General features: G+C 47.4%; 1 protein-coding gene across 1 annotated transcript; it reads right to left on the bottom strand.

Annotated features, from left to right (window-relative positions):
- Window positions 1-400: 400 nt before the first annotated feature.
- On the bottom strand, window positions 401-8,722 carry CLN5 (CLN5 intracellular trafficking protein). The gene is made up of 4 exons (XM_074156721.1): window positions 8,604-8,722; window positions 6,737-6,902; window positions 5,339-5,564; window positions 401-1,568 (listed from the first exon to the last, which is right to left on the bottom strand). The coding sequence occupies exons 1-4, from the start codon at window positions 8,720-8,722 to the stop codon at window positions 1,057-1,059; spliced, it is 1,023 nt and encodes a 340-aa protein (XP_074012822.1). The 3' UTR covers window positions 401-1,056.
- Between the last annotated feature and the right edge of the window lie 9,128 nt (window positions 8,723-17,850).

A 17,850-nucleotide genomic window follows, 5' to 3' on the forward strand; every position in this document is an offset into this window, starting at 1 on the left:
AACAGGACCAAAGGACACCATGGCTGGCACACACCATGGCTGGCACACACCATGGCTGGCACACACCATGGCTGGCACACACCATGGCTGGCACACACCATGGCTGGCACACACCATGACCGCAAGCATCACTGCCAGGAAGAGGCTGCAATCGCTTTTTACAGGCAAATTTGACAAGCACCCATTTTTAACTGTGACTTTGACACCTGACAAACTGTCACTGCTTTTTAAAGAAACCTAAAAGGAATATAAATGTGACTTCTATGAAACTGACCTAATTGAAGCCTCAAGTAGCCTTTTAGACAGGAGACAGCTACAACACTGCGGTTAGGCATCCAAGTTGAGGTGAAACCGGGCTCTTTGCCTTCTATCTGTGCTAGAAAACTCACACGCAAATCTTAGGAAGAGCCATCTGTATTGTGAAGGAAGCAAAATGGTGACAAAATACCACCCGTGCCATCTTCTAATAGATCCACAGCCCCTTCCCACCCCATGGCACGCCTACTTCATGAACCAGAGAAAAGTTCATAGGTCCCTGTTGTACAAACCAAAGAAATACAGAAACACTGACGTAAGGCACATATTGAAGGAGCTGGGCACATCTAGGCACTCAGGTTTGTTAGCTCCAACACACGGATAGCTGAGTTGGTCAGACCAGAAGGTCCTTGTAATGCTTGTGTCCCATCTCTGTTGGTGGCCAGGTGCTATCTGTCACCACGTGGCCATGTATGTGGAGAGGGCCTGAGACCAAGCTTCCCATTCACCCTCAGGCACTGCAGAGTTTAGCCAAGAGGAGCCACATCAGCCTACCTTCGGGCAGCAGTTGTCCATGGTTACACAGAAGGTGGCCAAGTCAGAGATGCTGAAGCGTTCATGAACATATTATGCAGGTAATAAGAAAAAAAGGCATAGTCTTTCATGTGGTCTAGCAAAGCCTTCCCAACACAACTTTGGCAGTTGGCAGTGAAACATACACCACTAATACCATCATGGTAGCGCTCCAAAATCCTTAAGGATGTTCTGGCAGAAGGGCAAGTTCCGTTCTTCAGTAAGCAATTACACACCGAAGGATGTTTTGCTTCCAATAGGTAAAGGGACCTCTTCATAAATTATTTTGAGATAAGGGTACTTCATAGGTAAAAACCAGTATTCCAAGTTGTAGAAGAGGTAAAACTGACGATTCAAGATGACACGATCAATTATTTTAAAAAGATCCACAAAAAACCCTCCGACCGTCCGATGAGGTTTGAAGGGGTAGTAGAAGTCTCTTATAGCTGCTGCCAATGTCTTGTTTCCTAGCGGTCCAAAAATGGATGTTTCATTTCCCAAATAAATCGGTTCTCCGCTGAATAAAATTATGCTCGTGTAGTTTGTTTGTATTTTCCGAAATACAGCTCCTAAGTCAGCCAGCTTCTGGTACGTTCTCAGGATAAATTTAGAGCATTCGTAAGAGTCGAACCACACTACTGATTGTTTGTCGGGACTTGCTTGAACTGTCCAGGTCTCGTAGTAAATGCCAGTCTCGTTGTCATATTTTACCCATTTTGCCATTTCGTTAAACATGGTTCCTGTTAAGAGAGAAAAATAAGTATTACAGAGAAAAGGGAACAAAATCCATCTATGCAGAAGTTTACCTACAACATTACCATAAAAAGACACAAGGCTTAGGTTGGAGGGAGAAGTGCTACCCCACCGAATAAACTATATTTACATGTAAGTTATTTAATTTCTTTTTCTGCCCCATTTCCTGCTGCTACGCCAAAACATCCAAACGTCAGGGAACCATGACACTTCTCGTTCCGTTTCATCCATGTAGACAAACAGGGCAGGTAGTACAGTCTACAAGAGATGCTGACAAAGTGCTCACCGGCGCAACAGGCATTCCTGCACTTCCTCAAGTTGTAACTAAATTCAGGGCAGAAATTTTCATGTCTCGCCACAAAAGAAACCTTAGACTGAGACACCCCGCTGTTTTAGCAGCTCCTCAGCACAGCTGAACTAAGCCAAACGATACGAGTGGGATGCGAGGCCCAGTTAACTTGAAGAACCTTGTGGATTATTTTTTTTTTAATTTAGAATACATGCTTGGAGTGTTTTGGTGGTTTCACAGCTGGAACGAGGAAGACATCTCTAAGTCAGCTCACCCCTCTGGCAGCTCCATACAAGTGATGCATCTGCCTCCCCAAAATAGAGCGGAAAGACAGGACTAATCTTCCTTTTTTTGTTTTTCCTGCAGTCCTAACCTTGCCCTTCCCGCCCTCTCTTTCCACAGGGTACAACCATCTGTGATTCAAATTCATCAAGCACCTTGCATTCATAGCATGGCCAATTTTTGCAGATTCTTGTTGTGCCATACATCAGAAGACACAGTCAGATGACAGCTTGCAGTCGTGACAGCATTCCAAAGCCATGACCTCTCTTTAGCTGCGAGTGTCACTGCCGCAGGTACAGCAACTGGGCTTGGTAGCTGCTGAAAAATAGGGGAGACTGTTGCAAGCCGAGAGACTGGCAGCAGTTACCTCGCAGTTCAGGGGTAGCAGACACCAGGCAGACCTGTGTCACTGGCACCGCCCTGCACACAATGACCAGCCTCTCACATCAAGCCTGAATTCGCTGCAATGTTGCATTCGTCAAGACCAACGCAGACCACTGCACGGCACACATCTCCCTCCCAAACAAACCACGAAGGTCAGACTGCTGGGTCAACTCTTCATCAGAGAGTAAACACATCTCATGCTTACCCTACGATAAAGCACGTGTGCAAGCTGCTACCTCAGAGTAACTTAAGCTCTGCACATTCACCCCATTATAACTGTTCTTCATTCCACATTTGAAAGCTTTTGGGCTTCACATTAAGCATTAACAATCATAGAATCATAGAATGGTTAGAGTTGGAAGGGACCTTAAAGATCATCGAGTTCCAACCCCCCTGCCATGGGCAGGGACACCTCCACTAGACCAGGTTCCTCAAAGCCCCATCCAGCCTGGCCTTGAACATTTCCAGGGACAGGGCATCCACAGCTTCCCTGGGCAACCTGTTCCAGTGTCTCACCACCCTCACAGTAAAGAATTTCCTCCTAATATCTAATCTAAATCTCCCCTCTTCCAATTCAAAACCATTACCCCTTGTCCTGTCACTACATCTCCTGACAAAGAGTCCCTCTCCGGCTCTCCTGTAGGCTCCCTTCAGATATTGGAAGGCTGCTACGAGGTCTCCCCGGAGCCTTCTCTTCTCCAGGCTGAACAACCCCAGCTCTCTCAGCCTGTCTTCACAGGGGAGGTGCTCCATCCCTCTGATCATCTTCGTGGCCCTCCGCTGGACCTGTTCCAACAGGTCCATGTCCTTCCTGTGTTGAGGACTCCAAAGCTGGACACAGTACTCCAGCTGGGGTCTCATGAGTGCAGGGTAGAGGGGCAGAATCACCTCCCGCGACCTGCTGGCAACACTTCTCTTGATGCAGCCCAGGATGCCGTTGGCTTTCTGGGCTGCCAGTACACATTGCTGGCTCATGTTGAGCTTCTCATCCAATCATTCTGTTCAGTGAAAGTGTTGGATACTTTCTTTTTTAATTGCCTGTGATTTGGTTTAATAAAACAGCTAGTGGTTTAAACCCGTATCAAGAACTGTACTTATTATACACTCTAGATGGGGTTGCAGCTCCCCTTTATCTTCTCTAACTCCTACCAGATTAGCTTCCTAGTGTGCATTCTGCAAGGCATGTTATTGAAAAGGATTCATCTCTCCTAACAAGACCAAGATGGACTTAATATGAAGTTCTGGCCTTAACATCATAAACGAAAGTATTACAGGTTAATGCATGGCTCCATGATAATCTGTTGGAAGATGCCTAGAGAGGCAAAATCAGACTTCGGATATTCCTGCCCTATTTCCATAAAAGAAACATACCCTGAAAGTAACATTAACCTGGTTGATGGGCTTTAAAAGAAAATGAGAATGCTTCGATTCTCATCGAGCAGAGAGACACTGCTGACAAAGCATGTTAAGATCATGCAAGGGCAAAGAGGGTCCAGCTGTGTCATGCGTTAAAGCCCTCTCCCACGACGTGGGATGCTTTTTGCCTGCTCTCTGAAGGAAGCAAACTCAGCTCATGACCCTGTCCATCTGTGCTTGCAGCCGTTCACCCTCTTCCACGGGAACTTTCCGATTCCTAGTCAAATTCTGACAATTCGAAACTCTCAGAGATGCCACCTTCCTAAAAGTTCCATGGAAACAGCAAGCGAGAGAGACACAGAGGACCGTAACAATACCTCTACATCCATCCAGCATAACCTCATCCAAACAATCCACAGGGGCAGGAAGCATTACAAGCTCCACAACTGTATGAAAATATTTCACTTGGCATTCATACAAAAGAATACAACCCCTATCGGGCATCAAAGACTTCAGTCGTGAGCTACAAGCTGACAGGAAAGCAGCTCCACTCACTTCATTGCTTAAAGAGCAGCCTAGAATTTCATATCAGCACTGAATAGATTATCTAGAGACTGAGTCCAGCAAAGCTGCTAAAGGTGGAAGCGGGCAAACGTAAAGCACCACATCACCCTCGCTGTTAACTGACTCGCCATTGTGCCTCGCACACTGCGCCGACTTCAGAGAGAAAGTGGGTTTGGTCACAAAAAATGCAACTCTCCGAGTCCTCGGGGGACTCTGTTCACAAGTCATTCACTGTACTACTACATTAATCAGCCGGATTTATTTAAACGACCTTTTTTATTTTAGAATTTCGGTGTTCAGTATATGTATATATACCAGGAAGCTATTCTGCTGATCATCCACTATTTAGAGGTGCAAATCCTGGTTTTGTTCTATGACATATGACAGAGACCTATTACTGAGGACATTTGCACAGTTTTTGTGACACATAATGGGGAAGACGGAAATAGAGATTTATATTTTTTTTATATTTTTGAGACTATTTCTAAATATGCCTTGTTTGCTCAGTAACGTACACATATTCCCCAGTTTTTCTGTCTCAGCAGTCATCTGCCACTTCACAATAGGAGGCTTTGTTTTGGTGAAGCCACGTGAAAAGAGTTCATAATGGTTCTGTATAAGCTGTTTTGCTATTTTTACATTCAAGAGACTCAAGTGGTTTTGCACAGCAACACCAAATGACTCTCATTTAACAGCTCTTCAGTGTGCATACCACTTTCTGTATTAAAGAAAGTGCGGAGATAATATTTGGGTTTGAAATTAGCATCAGTGACTAACATCACGAATAACCTATGAAACATAAATTAAAAGAACCTGCTTTACATAAAGACAAAGCTGGCTCTATGTTTTATATCAGCACCATCAAAAGCATCTGAAATGTACCTGATATTGTGGTCACAAGAACTAAAGTTCCATTTTCCTTCCAGTGTGCGTCATCTATTCCTTCATAAAAGCAGGCAGCTCCCTGGTTACACCAGAACGGCGCATCCATGCCAGGCCGGAGATGTGGAAATGTACAGTTCCCAAGCTGGAAGAGCTCATACCACTCCATTGTATAGTTTTTGCCTGTGAGAGAGCTCTTGAAACCCACAGCATCATGCATAATTTTCTGGAAAAGGAAAAAAAATAAAGCCCCAAGAGCCAAAATTTTAACATAAAACCAATTTCACCTTGGCCTGTACAGAAGATAAGACGCTTGGGAGCTTTTGTGTAACATGGTGAGAAGAGGGAAAGGGATTCTTAGAACATCTTGCATCAGTAGCACTGATGCATAACATACGAGACTGTATCACACACATATTTTTGCCACCAAGTCACACCGTCTCAATGCTTGTCTACCCATCCACTGTAAATTCTGTTACTTGGAGGCAGATAGTCAGTGGGAGCTCATCACCAAAACTCAAGCTTACTTTTGAATCCTTTATCTCACAGGGGTATCAAAGAAATAAAGAGCAGAACCAAGTTACCAAAACCAGATCTTAGTAATGAAGGTCACAAAAGGCATGAGATAAATATTTATTTTAAAAGCTGCACAGTAAATACATAAATTAGACCTTAGTTTAACAACCAAGATAACAACATTTGAAGCCATTTCCATTTTTGACTCTGCGCTTGGTTTTGATGTTGTTATTTCATGTTCACTACTCTTTCCTTATTCAATAGGGATCGTGCTTTGAAGCTTAATTACATATAGATATAAATATTACTAAAGCTGAGATTTTCATATTTGCATGACTCCATGAATGGAGACTTTAATTCAATACTGATCATAACATTCCAGAAAGAACTGTAAAAGCAACCAACTCCCCATGATCCACCATTCTGACCAGCTGGTGTCTACTCCTAACAGATATCCATGTTCATGCAAATATAAAAGTTTTTAACAACAGAAAAGTTAATACACTAAGCAAGCATTTCATCTGACATAAGGGGACAAATAAAGGTTATTTTCTTGATGCAGTGCTAGCACAGAGAAGAAAGACACCCAAAACGTAATGGTTTGTTTATATAAAACACTCCAATTTGCAGCTTGGGGGGGAACACATTCAAATGCACCAACAGCACCGGTCATGCTCTTTTCTTTAGCAGAGCTAAATTCTGTAACTTTTTGTTGGAAACGTACTGCTCTTTGGGTATCTTTCCCCTAGATAGCCTAGCTTGTGTGCTCCAATACTCTTCCATACAAGCATATGCCAGCGTTACAGCTCCCATTTTGGCACCTGCTGTTGAATTTAGCTGAATTTGCCACTATAACTTTGTTAAACAAAAATGCCACCTTACCAAATGTCCTAGTAGGTCCCCATATTTGAATTCCCACACTGGAGCCTGTAATCGATACACTTCAATGACATCCTCTTGTTTCATAACTGGAATGGCAGAGCCAGTAGGACAGAAGGTGTAGCGAGCTTGGCAGTAAGGATCAGTTTTTGGACGGTAATCAAAGCGCCTGTGTTGAGAAAGAGAAGCACAAAGAACCATAAGCCCAGCTTCAGGGCTGGAGTAACTGTCCCATGGCTCCACAGGGGCCTGAGTGGCAAACCTCAAGCGTGCAGCCACCCCCAGAGACAGATTCTGTGATACAGATGCTGCAACACTTGGAATGTTCAAGTTCATAAGGCTGGTGAGGTGCACATCAGCAGAAACAGGACTTAGCTTAGATAAAGAGGCCTAAGAACCTACAATCACTGTTTCCATTCATCACTCCTATTAAACCTCAAAAAGCGCAGACCGAATCCACTTATATATCGCGCTATATACAAACAGCAAAAAACCTTTTTGACAAGTTCTCCTTTCCCAATTTCATTCAAATTCATTCTCTGTATTTCACGTAAAACAAGGTTCCTGTATTCCTGTTACCAAGACAGACTGGTGTCCACAGCTTGCCCAGAACACAGTCTGAGAGTCTAACACACTCAGTTGCCCAGGGCTACTGAATGGCACAAATACCACAGCCGTGAGATGACTCAAGGACACGGGATTTCCTGAGCCATAGTAAGGCCAGTAGCTCTGCTGAGACGCCGCAGATTTTTCCTGTGGGCTTCTTCTCCAAGCTTGTTGGGTACTTCACCATGTCTGCTTTTATTTTGTCTGGGGCCCTGGCGGGAAGGAGGAAGAAAGAGAAAAAGAGAAGAGCGTGGCTGGGAAAAGAACATACAGAAACCAAAGACTTAGGCCAGCCACATATTTAAGATCTGTTTCTAAATTGCATATCTTACATTTTCAATTTCCCCTCACACTGTGCTGTACACGTGACAAGAAGGTAACAAGCACGTTAAGAAGCAATAAAACACCACATTTCTGAGTGTCTCACACTGACAGGCTTGTCCTCCCGATTTTGACCACCCCGAGACCCAGCCCTGCAACTACTGAACTTGCTGGAAAACCCCACGGACAACTCGTGATGGCAAGATCAGCTCCTTCAGGCATCACCTGATAGAAATTGAACTGCTAGCAATTACGCAAGGGGCTTTCAAAACTTCAGGCTTGCATTAGATAGAGAGCAGTTAAACTTCAACACCTCCCTTTACAAACAGCAACCCCACACAAAATACACATGTAAGCGCAGCCCTTTGCCTGAAGAGGCTCATTTCTCTCCTGAAGAGGCTGGTTTCCTCAGCACAACCAAAGCCACCTGCTCCAGCAGAACACGGGAACGGGCACCCTTCTGCTTTCCCCAAACAGCACCAGGCCGCCTTCTACAGCGAAGGCAGCAAAGGGAATTTTACACCATTTCAGCGAAAAGTTCTGAAGTAAATTTCCATCTAAAACATAAAATAAATCGTAGCCTGACTTCCTCATCCCAACTTTTGTGCTAAAAACAGGAATGGAAAGGAGCGTCTTTAGAGCAAGGGCAGACATCCCCCGGGTGCAGCAGAGCCAGCGCGCCTCTAGGCCAGGGACACCCGTACCCTTACACTTGTGAGCTAAATACACCAAATTCACGGTCTTTTTAGTCTAAAAAATTACGCAAACTAACAAAACAAACGGAAAGCTGACGGGCCCTGGACGAGGAGGAGGAGGAAGAGGAGGCGGCGGCGGCGGTCGGTCAGGCACAGGCCGCTGTGCCGCCGGCGGCGTCGGGCAGCCCTGGGGACGCCCCTCTCCCCCCGGCACCGGCCGCCAGGGCCCCGCTCCCCGCCGCACTCACCTGTAAGGCACCGGCCACCGCCGCTCTGGCGAGGGGAGCCCCCCCGAGAAACATGGCCCCCAAACCGCCGCCGCCAGCAGCGGCAGGAGGAGCAGGCAGTAGCGGCGGGCGGCGCCCATGGCGACGGGGCGGCGAGCCGGGCCTCGGCGCTGCGGGCGGGCGGGCGGGGGAGGGAGGGAGGGAAGCGGCGGGGCCGAGGGAGGCCGGGCGGGAAGGAGGCCGCCCCCGCGCCCGCCCACAGGGCCCGGAGCGGCCGGGGGAGGGCCCGGAGCGGCCGGGGGTGAGGCGGGGAGGGCGGCAGCGGGCTACATGCAGGGCCCTGACCAAACCCAGGTTTTTTTTTTTCCTGAGGAAAACCGACCGTGTGCTGAGTCGTCCCTTCAGAACATCCCAGAATCACAGAATGATATGAGGTTGGAAGGGACCTCTGGAGATCATCTAGTCCAACCCCCCTGCCAGAGCAGGTCCTCCTAGAGCAGGTTGCACAGGAACGTGTCCAGGCAGGTTTTGAATGTCTCCAGAGACGGAGACTCCACCACCTCTCTGGGCAGCCTGTTCCTGTGCTCTGCCACCCTCAAAGAAGTTCCTCCTCATGTTTAGATGGAACTTCTATGTTCAAGTTTGTGCCCATTTCCTCTTGTCCTGTCACTGGGCACCACTGGAAAAAGACTGGCCCCATCCTCTTGACACCCACCCTTGATCAGATTCCCCCTCAGTCTTCTCCAGACTAAAAAGACCCAAGTCCCTCAGCCTTTCCTCGTAAGAGAAATTCTCCAGGCCCCTAATCATCTTTGTAGCCCTCTGCTGTACCCTCTCCAGGAGCTCCCTGTCCTTCTTGAACTGGAAAGCCCAGAACTGGACACAGTACTCCAGATGGGACCTCACCAGGGCAGAGTAGAGGGGATGACCTCCCTCAACCTGCTGGCCACACTCTTCTTGATGCCCCCCAGGATGCCATTGGTGTTCTTGGCCACAAGGGCACATTGCTGGCTCACGGTCATTCTGTTGTCCACCAGGACTCCCAGGTCTTTTTTTCACAGCTGCTTTCCAGCAGGTCAGCCCCCAACCTGTACTGGTGCATGGGGTTATTCCTCCCTAGAATTCCATCGCTGGACTGAACTACTATTTCAGTTTTCTGGAGGCCCAGGCAACAGTGCGCTCTTGTAATTTAGCTGAAGTAATTTTTAGCAGCCCAGTGTGTTGTTTCAAGTGTCGCTTCAGAGTCAATTTAAAACAAGACATCAAATGCCCATCCTTACAACCAGAACCCACCAAGAGGGGTGGCCTCTGGGTCTGGACCCCACAGGATGAGGTGAAGCCTCCCCAAATAACTGAAAGGCCTTTGCTGTGATAAACTGAGTAGACCTGAGCCTCTTCTGGTTGCTCAGAAGCCTTTCAGGGCTTCAAGCTAAGTTTCCATATACCTGTCATCCATTTCAGAACACTTTTTCGGGTGGCAACAACTCACATTATAGAGATTATATAGCAGTTTATTCTCTCATTTTTACGACAATAGCGAGAACTGTCTTTAAGGTGAACGCTGGCTAAGAGAAACAGCGAGGACAGGTTTGCCAGCAGCATCCCTGCAATAAACACAGCTTTTTCCAGCTCTGTAGAGTTCAAAATGGACTATGCTGGCATTAGGGTCCAGGAGGTTAAGTTTGGTAGTTGGCAAATACAGGTTGGGTGGACAATGCCTAGAGAGCAGCCCTGAGGAGAAGGACTTGGGGGTGTTGGTGGATGAGAAGCTCAACATGAGCCAGCAATGTGCACTGGCAGCCCAGAAAGCCAACCGCATCCTGGGCTGCATCAAGAGAAGTGTGGCCAGCAGGTCGTGGGAGTTGATTCTGCCCCTCTACCCTGCGCTCATGAGACCCCACCTGGAATACTGTGTCCAGCTTTGGAGTCCTCAACACAGGAAGGACATGGACCTGTTGGAACAGGTCCAGCGGAGGGCCACGAAGATGATCAGAGGGATGGAGCACCTCCCCTGTGAAGACGGGCTGAGAGAGCTGGGATTGTTCAGCCTGGAGAAGAGAAGGCTCCGGGGAGACCTCGTAGCAGCATTCCAATATCTGAAGGGAGCCTACAGGAGAGCCGGAGAGGGACTCTTTGTCAGGAGATGTAGTGACAGGACAAGGGGTAATGGTTTTAAATTGGAAGTGGGGAGATTTAGATTAGATATTAGGAGGAAATTCTTTACTGTGAGGGTGGTGAGGCACTGGAACAGGTTGCCCAGGGAAGTTGTGGATGCCCCATCCCTGGAGGTGTTCAAGGCCAGGCTGGATGGGGCTTTGAGCAACCTGGTCTAGTGGAGGTGTCCCTGCCCATGGCAGGGGGGTTGGAACTCGATGATCTTTAAGGTCCCTTCCAACTCTAACCATTCTATGATCCGCAGGGGAAGCGCTGGTGTGCACCGTAAACTGGGTAGATAATAACTTTTGACAGTCAGGAGCCAGAGAAGCATCTTTGCTCATTGCAGGTAAGCCCCTAAAGAACAATTGGTTCTCCAGTCAGCACTCTGCTAGGCTATATTCAAACAAAATTGGAGGTGGAAACACCTGTGTCCTGCATAAAAATGCAGGATAGGCTGCTGAAGATAAGTTTCAGTAATGCTGGGACTACTAAACGTGTTCAGAAAACCGTTAAGATGGCAGAGCTAATAAAATATTTAATTTAAGCAACATTTATGTATCTCACTTCATTGCTGCCTGATTCTATACTGCTTATCTCTAAAATCCATGCTGTTCAGCACTACACATTAATTTCATGCACGTATACATAAACTATATATACCTATATTTCCATATTTCATTTTAATCTCATGCATGTTATTTGTGTCTGCTTTTGTCCTTTATAAAATAAAGTGTGCTATTACTCATATGTGTTTCCTAGCTTGCGTGTAGTACAAGATGCCAGCTCTTTCATCTGTTAAAAAATTTATGTGTTTTTGTGGAATATAGCCGTAATTCCTAGTTTTAGAGATTTGGATGTGTAACTCTGGAAGTGCTTTATGAAATAAAGGAAGCCTAATTTATCCCTTCTATGAAACCGGGATGCAGGGAAGTAAAATGACATAATGAAGGTGCCATAGCTCCTCGTTAGCCAAACTAGAAATACAGTATGAACTGGTTCTTAGTCCTGGCTCAGCGTATGTTCACAGTTTGGACTATTAAGTCTCCACTCAGGCACTCCTGCGGTTGCTGAAGCTGTTGTGTTAAATGACCAAGATGGCAAAGCTATTCTTTTTTTTTTTTTTTTTTTTTTATTTCAGTAGCGTTTTTGTATCTCACTTCCTTGCATCCTGTAGGAAACTTTTGCAGCACAGTACTCTCTTTTTTCTTCTCATAAAACCTAAGTCATGTCACGAACCATATTTTAACAAAGAAAACAGACAACTAATAAATTTGTGAATAAATATATTTGAGCTAAAAAGCTCACATCAGCAATTTCTGAGTCAGCAGCTGTCTTGTTTATTATCCAGAAACATGCTGAAGTGCCTTTTATAAACCCAGAGAGCGGATCTGCATCTGTGTCCGCTAGCAGGCTTAGAGGAAAGACTGAGACTGGCTACAAAGATCAACTTCTGGAGGTGACAGGATTCCTAAATTTTTCTCATTTCCTGGAGTATTTTCTTTTGATTAGTGAAAACCGAACATTTTCCTGAAATGATGAAGACTACTCTTGGTGATTTCCCACTACAAAACAGTACCTTCTCCGTCTCTGCCCACAGGATGGAAGGAACAGAGAGAGAGGGGAAAACAAACCCTGCTGCTGCAGCCAAAAGTTGTGGTTTTGAACAGCTGGCTTAGTTTTGAACATTCGCACGAGTCACCACACTGTAACAGTCACAGCAAAGAGGCTGTTGAACCTGAAGTAACGGCTCCTATCTCATGAAAATGGGCTTCTCTGGATGGTGCTTCTGCCCTCAGCTGCACATCTGCCAGCCTGATGCCCATCAGTAAGAAAGTTACAGTTATATATATAGACAAAACTACACAGCTGGCAGTTTTACTGGTTTTTTTTTTTTATATATATACACACACTGGCATGTGTTAGCTATTGAGTCAGCTGGATGCGCTCTGAGAAATGCAAACACTACCTGAAGTCACAGTGAAGCCAGTCTGAAAGATTGGAGTTCATCAGTCTGAGGACCACAAAGATGATTAGGGGCCTGGAGCATCTCTCTTATGAGGAAAGGCTGAGGGACTTGGGTCTTTTTAGTCTGGAGAAGAGAAGAGAAGGCTGAGGGGGGATCTGACTAATGCTTATAAATACTTAAAGGGAGGGTGTCAAGAGGATGAGGCTAGTCTTTTTTCAGTGATGCCCAGTGACAGGACAAGAGGTAATGGGCACAGACTTGAATATAAGAAGTTCCATCTAAACGTGAGGAGGAACTGCTTCACTTTGAGGGTGGCAGAGCACTGGAATAAACTGCCCAGAGAGGTGGTGGTGTCTCCATCACTGGAGACATTCAGAACTCGCCTGGACAAGTTCCTGTGCAACCCGCTCTAGGTGGACCTGCTTTGGCAGGGAGGTTGGACTAGATGATCTCCAGAGGTCCCTTCCAACCCCGTATCATTCTGTGATTCTGTGGTTCTGAGGTCCACCCTCCCTGCCCTTGAGGGGTGTGAAAGACATCTTGAGAAAAGGAGACAGATACAGGTCTCCTCTCCACTTGTACTCTGCTACATAGCCCGAGATGCAAACTGAACTGCGTGTTGGGCTGGGAGAAATCCATGTCTTTTTCTATGGCAAATGAGAACGGCCGCGCCTTGTGACTGTGTAAGGTAGGGCTAAGGGTTCCCCCTGCAGTCCTCCTCAACCCTGAGAGCTAGGATGAGGGCTGTGCTCAGGACAGACGTGCTGTTCGGTGAGCATGTGGGACTGCAGGGCAGCCCCTGCTTTGTCTGGCAGCTTAGGGAAATGATTTATTTCCAAGCTGGAATTCCAGAGGGGCTTTGCTGAAACCTGAGAGATAGAACGAGGATGCAGATGAAGTTCATCATGAGTTTTAAGCTGAGAGGGACTCTTGGGGATCTGCTGTAGGTAGGGATAAGTGATTTGATGAGTCAACTGGAGGATGCATTCTGTGAAATACAAAGAGATACCCAAGCCAAATTGCTGTTAGGCAACTAAGGCCCTTCAGAGCAGGATTTCCAGTAGAGAAAACATTTTTTCTCAAATCCTGAGCAGTAGGAAAAGGGTTGAGGTCCAGGACATAGCTGTAATTCAACGAGTTGAAGCCAGAAGGGCACAGTACGTCAAGGCTTAGGGCACGCTCTCCCCTTCAGGTTGTGCAGCTGGTTCCTCAAGGTCCAATAAGAACTGTTGTGAAGAAAGCCAGGAACTGCTCCTGCCTAAGCTCTTCCAAACAACTCTGCTGAGACACCTCAGCAGGGACTCCTCACTCCTTTCCCAGGGAGCTGCTTTTAAGCTGAGGCTCTTGCCTCTCACCTGAGCTACGCTGCAGCCGCCATGCCTGGGTTCAAGCCCTGTACCCCATGGATGCAGACCCAGGCCCAGGCATCTGTCTCCCCAGCTTGACCTTGGATCTGCCTTATCACTGTGGACTTGTCTAGGGATCAGACTCTTGGTGGAACCTCACTCCTACCACCAGAGCTGCCCTGCTCACCTTGCTTGAGGAGCAGCCAGCCCATGCTGCACCATGGCACCCTAACTCTGATGCTGCCACACAGCAAAGCAGTGAATCATAGAATCATAGAATGGTTTGGGTTGGAAGGGACCTTAAAGATCATCGAGTTCCAACCCCCCTGCCATGGGCAGGGACACCTCCCACTAGACCAGGTTGCTCAAAGCCCTATCCAGCCTGGCCTTGAACACTTCCAGGGATGGGGCATCCACAGCTTCCCTGGGCAACCTGTTCCAGTGCTTCACCACCCTCACAGGAAAGAATTTCTTCCTAATGTCTAATCTAAATCTCCCCTCTTTCCGTTTAAAACCGTTACCCCTCATCCTATCACTCCACTCCCTGATAAAGAGTCCCTCCCCATCTCTCCTGTAGGCCCCCTCTATGTACTGGAAGGCTGCTATAAGGTCTCCCCAGAGCCTTCTCTTCTCCAGGCTGAACAACCCCAGCTCTCTCAGCCTTTCTTCATAGGAGAGGTGCTCCAGCCCACTGATGATCTTTGTGGCCCTGAGATGAAGAATCCTCTTCCCCACTCTAAATACATGTTTATCTGAAGTCAGATATCAGCTTTGGTCATTTATTCTAGCTCTAGGAATGTCAGGGAGCAGCTGGAGTAGGGCTGCTTTGCATGGGAGGATAAGCCAGGAGCAGAGGCGACCATGGTGCAGGCAAGGGCAGTGACCTTAATGACCATGGTGTAGTCCTGAAGTTTCTGAATGGGAACAGGTATGTAGTAATGGAGGAAGGAAGGAAGACCAGACCATATGTCAGGACAGCAGGAGAGAGGACTAGACACGCACACCTACAGCATAGCTCAGGTAATGTCTGGATGACCAGGCCTATGTTTACATGGAGCCCATGGGTCAATGGTCAGAGGGTGTGTGGGTGGAGGCCACAGCTGAGGCTGGCCAAGGTAATTAAGGGCTATTAATGCACTCAGGGCCTGGGCAGCAGTTTCTCCTTCCATCGGTATGAGTCCTCACACCTTACAAAGATCTGGCTTCAGAGGTGTACTGTTTGTGAAATGCTTTTGTTGCTATTTGCTCAGGCCAGAGAAGAGTCATCATGTGCTGTTTCAGGGTGATGCAGAGCCAGGGCAGGGACACGTCACGAGCTGGGATGAAAACATGGACCTAAGACAGACGCAGAGAGCCATGACAATGTCATGGAGCTAGGGCACGGATGTAGCATGAGCAAGGTGGAGGCAGACCATGGCACAGAGCCAGGGCAGTTATGGAGTTGGCACAGGGACATGACATGGGAGACCTGAGTGAGATGGGAACATCAAACCCCAATCAAGTCCAAGATCCATCCAGGAGAAAGGACTACCTATAATGCGAGTCTGAGGTCCACTCAAGAGCGCAAGAAACAAGACCGGAGGTAAGGCTACCGACAATTCAGGTCCAGGGTCTATCCAGGAAGATTAGTCAGTAAGTCATGACAGAAAGGAGCAGGGAATTCCAGCTCTGAAGGTGCTCGGTTCCCTAGCTCTAACATTAACCCTGGCTCTAACACAGGAGAGTTTGGGAACCTGCTCATATCTCCAAATGTGCATTGCAGTTAAAACTCCATCTAGACAGCAGCCTCTTCCTAGCTCTCGGGCATGAGGAGGACTCCAGGAGGATTCCATCTCTGGAGACTCTCAGCTCCTTTATCCCCAAACCTAACCAACCTTTCTGCTTTCCTGCAGCTGAGCCAGTCCCGTGCCAATAAGCATGTTGAACTGCCACTCCACTCTAACTAAACATATTTTTCTGGGTTGAGATGGCTCCACTGGAATTTCCCTGGCGTCCTACTCAGCCTGGAGAGTAAGGTAAGGGTTGGGTGCTGTACAGAGTGCTAACTCCACAAGTGTTTTGAGCCGAGACGGATCTCCCAGCGTATGGTTGTGGATTAGGTGGTCAGACAATCGAGGGCTTTCCGAGCTGGAACTGCACTGCAGTCCTGCTCAACCCTGAGAGGCAGAGTGTGGGCTGTGGTGAAGACAGAGCTGTCCTGCACTTATCTGGAGCAAAGCATTGCCCAGCAGATAGCAGTCTGCCATTACACAGGGAGTTTCCCTGTCTTGGCCCTTTCCTGTTCAAGAATCTCCCTATACTGCACATCATCCTGCACAGACTCCTGACCTTGCAGTATAGATCTGAATGCATTTTGCTGCAGAAAGGGACTTTGCTTTCATATGCTGTTTTTGCTCTTCCCAGTTTATGCACTGTTGTGTCCCCTGCAGAACTCCCATACTCCAAATGTTTGGGAGACTCTCGTTTTTCTACAAGATCCACCCTTTCACGCTTCTGGTCCAGTAAAAACATAGATTTTTATTATTAAGCCCAAGTTTCTTATAAGAGAAGCAGCTGATGAAAAATGAAGGACTAAAGAGCCAAGAGACCTTGCTAAAATGAAGTACATCTAGTCCCCAATGTAGCATTTGTGTGCTCAGTTGCAAGGAGGAGACTAGGGATGAACATCTGCTTCGGCCCACAGAAGTCCTTCGGTTCCCTAGGGGATTGCCTTAATGACTAAGCTGGGAGTAGGTAAAGGTAGGTTTGGTTTTCCAAAGAAACTCTTCCTGGTAAAATGGAGCCACTCTCCAGAGCACAATACAAAGGGGTCCATGGGTCTGATGAGTACAAGCACCACTGAAACAAACCCAGCAGTACTACTTGCCTCTACCCAAATTCCACTTTTTTTTTTTTTTTCTTGGCTTTCAAAGCAGAAGCACAGAATCACAGAATAGCAGGGGTTGGAGGGGACCTTCGGAGATCATCCAGTCCAACCCCCCTGCTAAAGCAGGATCACCTAGAGCAGGCTGGACAGGAACCCATTCAGGCAGGTTTTGAGTATCTCCACAAAAGGAGACTCCACAACCTCTCTGGGCAGCCTGTTCCAGAGCTCTGTTGCCCTCAGACACTTGACCTTATGTTCAGATGGAACTTGCGGTGTTCCAGTTTGTGCCCACTGCGCCTTGTCCTGTCACTAGGCACCGAGACGAGTCTGTCCCCATTCTCGAGGCCCACCCTTTTGATACCAATAAGCAGTGATGAGACCCCCTCTAAGTCTTCTCCTCTCCAGGTCAAACAGACCCAGGTCTCTCAGCCTTTCCTCATAGTGAGATGCTCCAGTCCCGTATCATCTTCATAGCCTTCCACTGGACTCTCTCCAGCAGTTGTCTTTCTTGAACTGGGGAGCTCAAAACTGAACTCAGTACTCCAGACGTGGCCGCACCAGGGCAGAGTAGAGGGGGAGGATGACCTCCCTCAACCTGCCTGCCACGTTCTTTTTAATGCACCCTGCGATACCACTGGCCTTCTTGGCCACAAAGGCACATTGCTGGCTCGTGGTCAACTTGTTGTCCACCAGGACTCCCAGGTCCTTCTCCGCAGACCTGCTCTCCAGCAGGTCAACCCCTAACCTGTACTGGTGCAATATATTCATTATATTGTTATAGTCCTACACGCAAAACAAAACAACCCCCGCACACGTATCCCGCTGAGCTTTTGCGAGGTCCTGCTGGAAGGAGAGCAACTTCCAAGCAAGCTACAGGCAGGCAAATGTCTACCAACAGCAAGGGTCGCTGAGCAGCACCGTCCTCTATATCAT

The sequence above is a fragment of the Numenius arquata genome, chromosome 1, assembly GCF_964106895.1.
Source record: "Numenius arquata chromosome 1, bNumArq3.hap1.1, whole genome shotgun sequence".
NCBI classification, from domain to species: Eukaryota; Metazoa; Chordata; class Aves; order Charadriiformes; family Scolopacidae; genus Numenius; species Numenius arquata.

What these genes read in the sequence shown, in the direction of transcription:
- CLN5 (XM_074156721.1), bottom strand. Translation starts at nt 8,722, where the DNA reads ATGGGCGCCGCCCGCCGCTACTGCCTGCTCCTCCTGCCGCTGCTGGCG. An exon ending in CGGTGGCCGGTGCCTTACAG is followed by an intron (nt 6,903 to 8,603) that starts GTGAGTGCGGCG and finishes TTCTCAACACAG; the next exon opens with GCGCTTTGATTACCGTCCAA. An exon ending in TCTTGTGACCACAATATCAG is followed by an intron (nt 1,569 to 5,338) that starts GTACATTTCAGA and finishes CTCTCTTAACAG; the next exon opens with GAACCATGTTTAACGAAATG.